The following is a 12,096-nucleotide window of genomic DNA, read 5'->3' as shown; positions in this document are numbered from 1 at the left end:
GCAGCGATCACAGCTCCTCTCTCCTCATACCAAACCCCAGCTGGAGTTGCAAGGCTGATAACGCAGCACCCGAGGGCAACAGATCCCAATGGCTTCCCATTAAGGTTTCAGAGAAACGGCTTCATCTTATCTGCAAGAGAGGCAAGTTTTATCTGCAGCAATTGCTTTGTCTCGGCTTCTTCTGTTCCTCATTAGTAAAGGCTTGCGTGTCATAATGCCACAATTGAGCTTAATTAGCAGGTATTTAAATGCTATGGGCACAGACGCTCGTTGGCCTTTAGGAAGTCTGAAGTTCAAGCCCTGGCTTAATCTGCAATTCCCCCCTTGAGATGCCTCCATCACCAGCAGATACCATCACTGTAAGGCAGGCGTGCAGCACTATTAGAGACTGCTCCACACACACTTAGTAAACCACATGGAGATCAAAAGTACTTGCTTGGGATGGCCAAACTGAACATTCCCACAGTAAAAATCACTGTCTCGGATGAGTATCCCCTTCTCCAAACCAAGTGGGTTTATTCCCAGCTTCCCATTTAAACCCTCTCTTCCCCCCTAAGCCTCAATCCTGCTGTAAGAAGGAGGAACAAGCGCTTCCAACGTGGATCAAGACCCCAGCAGAAAAACCCCAGTGAAGCGCGCACCCGTGCGCTGGAAGAGCTCCAGTGTTCCAGGAAGCAGGAATGGCAGCACAGGAGGTGAAGGCTCAGTTTGGGCCCTGGGAGGGCAGGAGGAGGCAGCTTGGAAGCAGAAACCCCCAATTAAACTGGTTTTAAGCACTTCCAACCTGCACCCTGAGCCCTGGAGGGTGAGACCAGGACCATCCGGATGGGCTTTGCTGAGCGCAGCAGCAGACCCAGCGCACACAAACGCCCCGGCACTGATTACATCGGGGACACACAGAGCTGCTTTGCCAAGAGACCTTGAGGCATCTCAGCCTTGCAGGGGAAAGCAGTAGCGCAGGGCTCAGCTGAGCATCAGTACTGATGGCTTTTCCCCCAACAGGGTGGCAATTCCTTGCTGGCAGGGATAAAGGACAAGGAAATCGGGTTTATTGCGTTCCCCTCCATAGCAGGAGACTCCAAGCGATGTTTATTTCTCCCTTGTATTGCATTTCTGTATCTTTTACAGTATTAAAATGATTAACAAAAAGCATGAAACTGGAAACCAAAACCATTGAGAGCATCTCCTCTGGCACTTTAAGGCCCATCATCAGCAGGGGCTGCGCTTGTGGATTCGCACCCATAGGGAGGCTGAGGCTCCATCCTTGTGACACACATTCCAAAGGGAATAAACTGCCTTTCCCGGGAAGCAGGAAGGCACTCAAGGCATCGGCTACTGTTAAGCCTGGCTGGTGGCAATCCTCAAGACAAGGTCCTGGTGCTTCACTGGATAAAGCACTCTCAGGACACGTGCTTTAGATGTCCATGTCGAACTGCTCTTCCTCACCTGCTGAGAGGAAGAAAAACCACCAATGAGTCCTCAGCTTCACTTTAGGTACCAAAACCACGATCGAATACAAAAACTATGATCGAAGGAACAGCTCTGCTTCAGGAACGGCACAATTTGGACCCAAAATCACCATTCAGCCATCAAGTTTGGTATGAAAACCGTCGTGTACAAGCAAAATGGAAGCTCCGTCTGTAGAGGGGATCTTACACACAGAGGTAGCAAAGAAGCCCTTTGAACAGTTCATTTCTACCTCTGGAAAAAACAGTTCATTTCTACCTCTACCTCTTGTGAAAAGCAATGTAAAGGATAACAATCACTGGTACAAGCATCGGCGACCAAGATGCAAAAGCACATCCCATGCTTGCTGTGTATCCAGGCAGCTGGACAGGATGCCAGCGTGAGCAGCAATGATGCTCCATGGCAGCGGGTTGGAACTGGATGAGCTTAAGGTCCTTTCCAACCCAAGCCATTAGATGATTGCTCAAGAGCAATACTCACTGGTGTTGCTGCTACAGAGCCTTCATTTAAGTGCTGATGTGTACAAAGGGGCAGACAAACTCTGCTCTCCTGCAGAGTAACCTCCACCTTGCTCTCATGCACCCCTGCAAGCTTCTGCTGAAGCCACGGTGATGGGTACATGGATCAGACAGTGACACAGCAGGTATTGGAGGCTGGCTACATACATGGAGCTCTCTCCTACAGCTTGGTGTCAAAACCAGGTAGAAGCGATGTCCAGCTCTGGTTGATCCTAAAAGCCCTGAGCAAATCCTACTGGGAATTGGAATCTAATCTTAAAACTGCAAAGGAGCTGCAAACCAGGCCTGGATAGAGAGAGGCAGCAGCAGCAGCTGCCCCCATTGTGCCATCCCTGATCGAGCAGCATCATTAAGTGATCGTAACAAATACCATCTGAAAAGTCACAATCCTGGCACCAGAGCAGAACCTAAGCCATGAGAACCTCATCACCTGGGAACACCAAGCACTTGGATTCGACCGGAGGTTTTCAGGGACCACTCTCATAGGGATTCCTGGCTCCATTCCCTGCGTGAACCCTGGAGCCGGCACTGCACCTCCCTGGTGTTTGCGCACACACTGACCTGCGCTCGCTTTCTCATCACAGTTTTGGACGTGGTTGCTCTCAATCTTCAGCTCCTCCACGTTTGGGCTTGTAACGCCTGGAATGTCGGGAAGGTCAGAAGGAGGCGTTTTGGCAACGGGGGAATTGCGGCATTCCATCAGGAACTTACGGTCGTAAATCATCCTGGTACCTGGCGGGGCAGACAAGAACACTGTTGGCGAATGGTGTTCAGCACAGGGTACAGCTGGGGGGGTAAAGCAACAGCAGGAGCCACATTTGAAGTCATTTAGCACTTACTCTGTTCATTTTATGCTACCTTCGAGCAAGCCACGTGCCGTTAACACTGTGCTTGCTATGAAAAGGTGCGAACCAGGCACCTGAGCTAATGCTGCAGAGAGAACGCAACTCCAAACCCCACACTGCACGCAACAGATCCATCCCCTTCCATCTCGGCGTCACAGCAGCACCCAAAGGAAACAGGAAGAAACTGAATTTAGCTTCTGCTCAGCAACATCACAGGCATTTGAGTTGTCAAAGGCTGGGAATTGCAGGCACAAGCACACATGAGGCAGGATGCGGCACTGCCTCTCCATCACTGCCCAGGGGTCCGGTTTTGGGTACCAGGCATTCAAGGCTCCACCACAGGCAGTTGTCAGGGTCTGTTTTCATGGGTCTCCCTGCCCTGTGTAGAACAAGCCAGCTCCAGTGCATTACTTTGAGCTTCCACATGGATTTCTAGGAACACCGCTGGACTGAACAGCCTGTTCCCTATAAAGGAATTGCATTGGAAGACGCTCAAAAGCCACACACAGAAAAGGGAGCCCTCCAGACCAACCTCAGCCTTAACCCATGAAGTCCTGGAAAGCGATTTCTTCTTCACCAGGAAGAAGCCTGCAAATTCCCTGGATCAAGGCCAGCCTGCTCTGCTCCTGTTCCAGCCGGAGGGAAAAGCAGCTTCTCCTTGGGCACTCCCTGAGAAGCATTAACTACAAGTACACAAGCACAGGCAAACAACCTCCTTTAACATCCGTCCTGGAACATTAAACTCGCTGGGTTTTGAGGCACGGCTATAAAGGAACGTAAGCGGGTATCAGGAATGAGATCCCGGAACACTGAAACCCTTTTCACTTCCATGGCTTTTGAGCTGCTTCCTTAGATCCAAAGGCAGGGCTGACCCAGCACGGACCAGTGCTGCAGCACTGGGGAAAGCAGGCAGCCAGGCTGTGAGCTGTGGAAGAGAACAGGGCTTCCCAGAACTGCAGCTCATGGACAGAGGATCAGGAACACGGCTCAAGAGCTTCCACAGCTTGTTCATGTCCCACCTTTTCAATAGCCTCCGGTCAGCCAGCACTGGCCCCAAGCCCTTTTTCCATCACTCACATCCCCAGTGCTGCCTGGAGCCAAAGGGATGACTGCAGGGATCACAATCCTCAGTTCCCCTCTGAAATCAGGCACAGCAAACTCGGGTTGCTTCTTCCTTCCGATTCTTGAGGTTTAACCTCCTGCTCTGCAGGAAGTTCAGGCTTTGAATGGGCTGCAGACACGGAACGTTTGGAAAAGGACCCAAACCGAGTGCTTCTGAAGCAGGAGATGATCCTTACATCAGGCTTACGTGCCAAGGAGCAATGCAAAGCACTCAGTGAGCAGAAAACAGATGAAGAGAGGGAGCGAGAGGCTCGGCACGCTTGCAAGTGACACTTTGGAGCCTGACCGTGGGGCGTTTGGTGTGAAATGCATTGATAAGGTTTGCATGAGGGCTCCTCCAGACTACACAAGATAAGGTTTGAACCATCCCTCCTCTTGGCACCCAAGCAGGCACCTGCAGGCAAACAGGCAGCAGCACACTCTGTCCCCAAACAGCACCACCGTCACGGGAGTGCTGGGGATGTGCCAGCTCCACACACCCCAGGCCAGCAAACAGGGCTTGTGCTTCTCCTCCTGCTCCAGGCATTCATTAACTCCCCAGAGACAGATGAGAACCCTGGGGCTCGTTATGCTGCACGTTGTTAATTGCTCATTTCTGCTCTGTTAATGAATAGAGCTGAGGAAGTCGCTCTCCATCTCCCCCTGTAATTACCGCAAGTGCGATTGAAGTGCTCCAGCCACTCGCTGCTTTCAGAGAGAGGGGGAATACAAGGCAAAAGCAGCACAAGAACTTCAGTTGCTTCTCTTCATGAGCCCCAAGTGAGTCAGAAGCATCACTTCCCCCTTCCCTCCGCACATTAACCCCTAGAACCCTGCTTGTTGGACGCCACAAAAGGCAAAGAAAACATCCTCCATCCCCTCCCATCCAGTCTGCTCTTTCAGCCGGGGTTCAGGCACATCATTCCCTGCTGCTCGCATCGAGGGGGAATTCTTGAAGGTATGGAAAGGATGCGCTCAAAGGGAGCGCGGGCAGCTGGAAACACACACAACTGACCCAGAGCCATCAGCTGGATGTGGCCTGGAAGCCAAACACTTACACACAAAAGCTTTTAGATGGAGGAGCCCTTTAGGGAGCTTTATGTTATATCCCTGCCGCGGCACGTGGAGACACACGAGGCGCAGCGAGATAAACGGGGATCATACATGCTGCAGCCCTCCTTTGCTGCCTCCATCCCAAAGAGGCTTGTCCTGCTGGGTTGACGATGAAATCCATACAGGATCGCACCGCTGGCAGTGACACACGCCGCTGCCAGGGCTGCACAGCACCGGTACCAAGGATAGAGGGAAGGGACACGAGGTATTCCTGCGGCAGTGCGCTTCCAGAAGGGAGATAAAGGAATGAAGCAAGGAATAAAAAGGTTCGCTTATGCCAGACGAGACAGCAAATGTTAGGGATTAGAATGAGCCTGGAGGGGAGCATGGCTTTGCTCCCAGGAGCAGCACCCATAGCCTCCTACCTCAGCACAGGCACCCAGGGGATGCTGCCCCAGCACAACAGAAGGTGGGACCCCCCCCCGCCCCGAGCCCCTTTGTTCCTATTCACAGCACACCCCAAGCACCCAGGGACCAGCACGATGGCAGCCCCAGCACCAAACGAGCCCTGCAGGGACAGCACCCACAGCGCTGCTGCCTGGGTGCCCCCATAGAGCCCCAATCCCCACGCACCCCCCCGGTCAAGCAGGACCCCCCCAAGGGCAAACCAAAGGGGGGCCCAACCCCGTACCCTGAGGAAGAGCCCCCCCCAAAGCAAGGGGCACCCCTCCCATGCAGGTCACTGTGAGACCCCCCCCCCCCAAACCACACCAGGGCCTCCCCATCCCCAACAAGGACCCGTCCGGTTCCTTCTGCCCCGTGCCGCCGCTCACCGCCCGGCGTGGTCCCGAACACGGTGCCCCCCGGCGTGGTGCTGTAGTCACCGGGCGGCAGCGGGGCGCCGTCGGGTAGGGCCAAGCACTTGCCGGGGGCCGGGATATCGCGACTCGGGGTCTGGCCCTGGCAGCAGCGGCCCGACATGACGTCGGGACCGGGACCGGGACACACCGGGACCGCGACCGGGACCGGGACACGCCGCTTCCGGCCCACGCCACGGCCCTTCCGCGATACGGGCGGGGTAAAGGGCGTGGCCAATAGGAGAGGCGTGGCTTATATTGCTAAGGGGCGTGGTCTATCGGGGGTGGTGCCGGGTCCTAGCGCCCCCCGGTTCACCGCTCAGTTCCCCCAGCGCCTGCGCCCGCCGCCCCATATGGTGCATCCAGCGCCCCATGGGGATGCTGACAGCGCTGTCCCGGTCACTGTTTCCCCCTTAGAGAGACCCCCCCCGTTTGTCCCTCGGGTGGCCGCTGCGGTGGGTCCCGGTGGTTCCGGTGTGAATCCTGCGGGACAGATGTGAGCCCGCCCGCCCGCCCGTCCCAAATGGCTCTGCCACCTCCGGGGGGGCAGGCAGCAAAAGGGGATGGGGGGGACACACACGGCGCCTGCACACGTGTCCCGCACCCCCCACGTCGTCCCCCGATGGGGCAGTGAGAAATGATGGTGTTTTCCTTAAAATGGTATTAAATAAAGCGTTTAAAGAGGCAGGGGGAGAGCAGCGGGGGGGGTGGGGGTGGGGGTGGGGGTGGGGGGGTGGGTCTCCCCAGGCTGGGCAGGGGGAGAACTGGGGTGCACAGGGGTGATGAGCCCCGGCACAAAGCACCTGTGAGCATCCTTGCCCCCCCAGCATCACCGCGCTGCTCACAACGTGATGAGTGCCGGCAGCTCAGCCCTGCCTGCGCATGGAGGCAGAGGGGGTCACCATGGGATGGAAGGGAAGCGGGGACCCAGCAGTGTTTCGGACCCGTTGGGGCTGTGCTGGTGAATCCACTGTAAAAGGGGTTTGGAGCTGCCAGGAGGCGGTGGGATGCAGGGTCCTGCCCAAGCCCCACCATCATCCCGGCTCCAACAGATGGAGCTCGGCAGCCGCACTCTGCGCCGGAGCTGGACACGGTGCTCTCCATCCTTCCATTCCTGCTTCCACTGCCCCATCCCTGGGGATGAAACCTCATCCCTTTGGAGCCTGGGATGCTGAGGTGGATCTAAGCCCATTCTCCAGCATGGTATCTGTATGGAGAGGAACACTTGGAGGGCTCCGCTTCCCAAAGCCCCCATGGATCACGGGCAGGCTGCAGTGTCCATAAGATTCTCAGGGGCCCTGTGGTGCCAGGGGGGCAGAGCTCGCCCTGTGCCTGCTGCTGAATCGATCACCGGGAGCTGGGGCAGGAAAAGAACACTTCCTGCCCTGTGGAATGACATCAGCCGTGACCCCCAACCCAGCGAGGCGGCCGCGGCCGTTTCCTCCTCCTCCTCCTCCCAAAGAATGGACCATTACGGGGTCAAGGAGCCGTGGGGAGGTCAGGGATGAAGGGCACATCCTGGCTTCAACAGGGAATCTGCCCTCGGTGCCTTGGGGACCAAGGGTGGGGGCAAGGATTGGCTGCAATAAAGGGGGGAAACCCTCCAGGGTGTTCAAAATGCCCCAAAATGCCCTTTCTGGAGGTACCACTTCAGGGGGCCTGATCCTTTCTGTCCCTCAGAGGTGCTTCTCCATGCCGTGACCTGCAGGTACATCCCCATTGGTGTAAGGGGGACCCACACAGCACTTGGGGTGCCCAGGAGACCCCAAAAGGCTGCAGCAGAGCCGGGCAGTGTGAGATGGGCAGTCCCTACCCTGGACCAGGGATACGGATGCTCAGTTCTCACTGCCTTTGTTAAGCTCAGTGATGTCCAAGGCGGGCAGGACCCCTGTACCTCCTTTTCCTGGGCAGGAAAGCCCTTCATCATCATCATGGAATACAAGGTTATCATCTCATTGCCTTCTGAAAGGGGAGCTTCTTAGAGGTATCCATCTCTTCACCCGCTCACCATCAATTGCAGGACCGTTGCTACTGACCTGGTTTAAATCCCAGTTTAAATCCTGGTTTAGATCCCATGGAGGGGAATGTGTTTTATAGGTCCTGAAACACCTATTGCATTGGGCTATTGCAGTTCTTGATTGCAAAGGGGTTTGCTGCAGGCAGGAAGAAACTAAACCAAAGGGAGGATAAAGCCTTGCATGATGGGCAGAAGGGATGGGTGCTTCCATCTCCCCCATCCATCATCCCCCTGTCCGCATGGGGAAGCTCCATCTCCAAGCCAACCCCATCTCTCCCATCGCTGGGAACCCCATTCCAGCCCCACAGAGGTCAGGGCGATGATGGGTCCGCGGGTGCTGCTGCTGCTGCTGCCCATCGCATTGAGGATGTCCCTGTGCTGTGGCATTTCCAGCCCATCCGTGTTTACATTCCCCTTGGATTGCCTGCCGAGATAAGGACAATCCCACATCCACTTTGCCTGCCCAAGGGCTGTTCGTGCAGATAAAAGTTGCCCCATAAACAAGCCCATCCTGCCTGTGGGAAGTGCTCCTCCACCCTGCCCTCACAGGAAAACCCTCACCAGGCCTTAGAGTGTTCCCAATGTCCCATCCCCTGGGATCAGGGGGACAGAAACAGAGCAAATGGCACCGACTCAGACCCCCAGGAGCTGGGATGCGTCTCTGGATCAGGAGGGAAGCTTTTGCTCATCATCCACATGGCACCCTGCATCCCTCTGCCGCATGGCATCCTGCATCCCTCTGCCGCACTGCATCCAGCTCCAGCCTGCTCCATAGATGGGGCTGGAAGCCGGCTTGGAGATGGGAAGTATTCCTGAGCAATTCGCCTGCTCTTCCATATGGATCCCAGGCTCTTCCCCAGATTCCCTGCTGCCCTTCCTCCATGCTGCAGGAATACAGGCCCAAGGAGAGGTTTCCATCCCCTGCCTGCACTGACAGCATCCTGCCCTCAGCATCCTGCTGTGCTGGGTCCCTCTGAACTGGGATGCTCATGGGCTTGGGCTGTGCTGCTGGTTTGGAAACAGGCCTCCAGCTTCTGCTTCCTCCTCCTGGCTCCATCACATCCCCATCACATTCATCCTTATCCATCCTCTGGTCTCTCCCCAGCTAAAGCAGTTGGGAATCACCCAACACCAAGCTCCGGGTGGGATGCGAGCTCTGTCCCCATGGAAACAGCCACCTGTGCTCTATACAGATGGGGCTGGAGGCACTTGAGGGTAGCTGGAGCTACAGAATCCTGCTCAGCTCCCATTCCAAGGGACCTGGAGCGTCCATATGGAGCAACTGGTGCTGCTCCATAGAGGCAGCACCACGGTGGCTCCGTGGAGCCATGGGTCTGCTTGCTTCCATCTCCAATCCAGTGGGAAGCGATGCTACCCACCACCACGGGGGGAACAAACTGCATCCCCTGCTTCCCACCCCTCCATCCCATCCCCTAAACCCACTCCATCCCAGCACCCACTTCTCCCATGAGCTCCTGGGATGCAGATGGTGGGGAGGAAGCTTTTCCTCATTTGCTTCCCACAGGAAAAAGGTGGGAATCAGGAGGAATGCATGGGTTTAAAGTCACCACCATGGCATGGGAGCCATGCCAGCACCTGGATGCTGGGAAGCAGGGATGCTGCTGGGGATAACTGCGAGCTCGAGTGGCTGGTGCCGGGGCAGAGGGGCTGGGGATGCTCCATAGAGGCAGCACCGCGGTGGCTCCGTGGAGCTATGGGTCCATTTGGGATGCTGCCAATGGCAGCCACATCCCTGGCTTCACCCAAAAGAGCCTTTTTCACCCCAAATTAAGGCCAGCCCCTGACCCTCCTGTATCCAGGAGGAAAACCCACCCTGGGGATGCTCCTTGGGAAGCTCTGCCCCCCCCCGAGCTCTCCTCTCCTACGTTATTTCTGCCGCTGACGTGATTTCGGGGGCAGTTTCCACACTCTTTGTGCAATCCCTGCTGATGTTATTGCAAACCTCCCCCCCCCCAACCCCAACCCCGTTCCGCTTTAGCAATCACCGCAGCGCAAACAGAAACCGTGGAGAAGGTTGTGGAAACGTCTCAAAGCACAAGGACCCTGCGGCTGGAGGGAGATGGGGACGGTTGGAAACAAACCCCCGTGTTCAAGATGCCAGAAATCGGGAATAACCCCCCCTCTGCTGCTGCCCCTGCCTTTCCCCACAGCATCAAACCCGGCGTTGTTATGGGGTTTACTGGTTTCTAATCTGAAAGCACAGGGATCTGGGGGGCAGGAGAAGGACCTGAGGTTACTTTAGCGTAGCCTTTGACACTGGCTGGGTTTCAGCATCTCCATGCCCCTTTCCCTAATTCTCACAATGCCTCGGGAAGAGCTGAAGCTCCGGGATTGCTGGGGCTGCTTTGGGAAGCACAGAGGGAAACTGCTTTGATCAACCCCAGAGACCCAATGCTTCCATCTCCAATCCGGGGGGAAGCGATGCTGCCCACCGCCACGGGGGGAGCAAACTGCATCCACTGCTTCCCACCCCTCCATCCCCTCCCCATAACCCCTGTGGGGTGCTCCAGGAGAGCGGATCCCACCATCCCTGCCCATTCCCATCCTTGGCACCCCGAAGCCGTGTGTCCATAGGGTGAAAGTGTGGGAATGGGATAATAAGCAAGGAATGGCGTGACCTCAGCCCTGCCTGCGCAGGCAGCCGGAGCGGGCTCTGACCTTCTCGGTACCCAGGGTACACGCTGCCTCTTTCATCATTATCCATGCATTTGCTCCCAGGAGCTTCGCTTGGAAAACAGGATGTGAGCGTGTGAGATGGCCACTTGCCCTCTCAAAAGGCTTGGAGCCTGCCGGGATGCTCCCTTTGCCCTGAGCTGGGATGGACACCGGGATCATGCTGATGGGGCAGAGGCGCTGCTGGGTGTGCGATGGGGTAGAAGCTGCCCCAGATGCAAAGCACAAACCCAGCTTAAAACCTTGGAAAAGCAGGATGAATGCTGTCGGAATGCACCGCTGGGATGCGTGGAACGCGTTTCCCTTTGCAGAACAAGGGGATACGGAGCATGCTTTGACTATAACACACCCTAAACCCAGCCAAAGAGCCCGGTTTTGATGGGCTTTATTGTTCTAACACAGGATTCTTCCCTTCCTGCTGTTGTCCTGAGCCCTGGCTGATGCTCCCAGAGCTCTCCTTGTATTTACCAAGGAAAGAGCTTCTATGGAGCTGGGAGTTTATGGAGAGCTTCCTCCAGCCTTCCCGGGACAGGGTTAAAGCTTCATCGCAGCGTGTTTGTGTGCTGACAAGGAAACGTGGTGACAGATGATCCCAAACAACTTCAAAGCGAGATCCATGGCCCCGATATGGAAACTATTCCTAAAGTCTCCGTGCCGAGAGCATTAAAAGCTGCCTCAAGCCCAGCCTGGCCCCAGGAACATCAAGCTCCCCCCAAGGCAGATTTGGGGCTAAATGATGCTCCTTGAGCATCTCTTGCTTAGGCAGAGGGTAGAGCATCACCTCACCCACCTCCTGCGCTGTCCCCATGGCTCTGGGTGGGTTCCCTGCACCCAGGGCATCCCCATCTCACCATTGGGCTATTCCAGCCCCAATGGCAAGAGGGGCTGGGATGCGGCTCCATCCACCTGGGAGGCATTTAGGGATCAGGGAGGGATGGAAAGGAGCTAGGACCTTGTTCTGGTGCAGGCAGCGGTGCGGTGAGGGCCCTGAGCCCACTGCAGAGGGGGTGTCCCACCAGCCCTATGTAGCCCTTTGGGGTGATGTTGGTCCATGGGGTCTCTGGTGCTGGTGCTCACTGTACTGGTGAACCTCCTCTGCTGCCCTTTGCTCTGGGCTGGGACCTGCTCCAGCGCTGCTCTGGCTCTGGATGCCATGGATGGGCAGCGCTTTGCACAACAGCTCTGGCACCGAATGCTACTGGTGCAAAGTAACCGCATCTCCCAGTGCAGCAGAGCCTGCACCCTGCCCTGCTCCCTGCACCCATGGGTGGACAGAGCCCCCCTCCAACGCTCCTTTGGCAGCTTCAGTGCGATCACTCCTGCTGCATTTGCTTCCTGACCCTCTCCTGCGATGGGGAAGCTCAGAAGGGCTGCCCCAAAGGGGGAAAAGGGAGATCCCACGTCCCCGCCGTTGGTGTGCTTCCTGCTGTGTGTTATCCCTTGGTCTCTAACAGTGGCTCTGCAGCCAGGGCACAGAGCAAGATTCCCAGCTATAAAAAGCTTTCTTTTAATCCTAGTGTGGCATCAGCCTTGGCAGGAGCTGA

The 12,096-nt window shown here is 56.3% G+C and overlaps 1 protein-coding gene across 2 annotated transcripts; it reads right to left on the bottom strand.

The window, feature by feature from the left end:
• Positions 1-1,047: 1,047 nt before the first annotated feature.
• On the bottom strand, positions 1,048-5,992 carry EIF4EBP1 (eukaryotic translation initiation factor 4E binding protein 1). 2 transcript variants are annotated; one of them, XM_065659248.1, is made up of 3 exons: positions 5,818-5,992; positions 2,547-2,717; positions 1,048-1,449 (listed from the first exon to the last, which is right to left on the bottom strand). In XM_065659248.1, exons 1-3 carry the CDS (start codon positions 5,963-5,965, stop codon positions 1,415-1,417), a joined length of 354 nt encoding a protein of 117 aa, XP_065515320.1. In that variant the 5' UTR covers positions 5,966-5,992; the 3' UTR covers positions 1,048-1,414. The 2 variants fall into 2 exon arrangements, with proteins under 2 accessions (XP_065515320.1, XP_065515321.1); XM_065659249.1 differs by having other exon boundaries at positions 1,048-1,446.
• Positions 5,993-12,096: the final 6,104 nt, after the last annotated feature.

The sequence above is a fragment of the Lathamus discolor genome, chromosome 22 (genome assembly GCF_037157495.1).
Source record: "Lathamus discolor isolate bLatDis1 chromosome 22, bLatDis1.hap1, whole genome shotgun sequence".
Lineage (NCBI taxonomy): Eukaryota > Metazoa > Chordata > Aves > Psittaciformes > Psittacidae > Lathamus > Lathamus discolor.
This window is presented reverse-complemented; position numbering and strand designations above follow the sequence as displayed.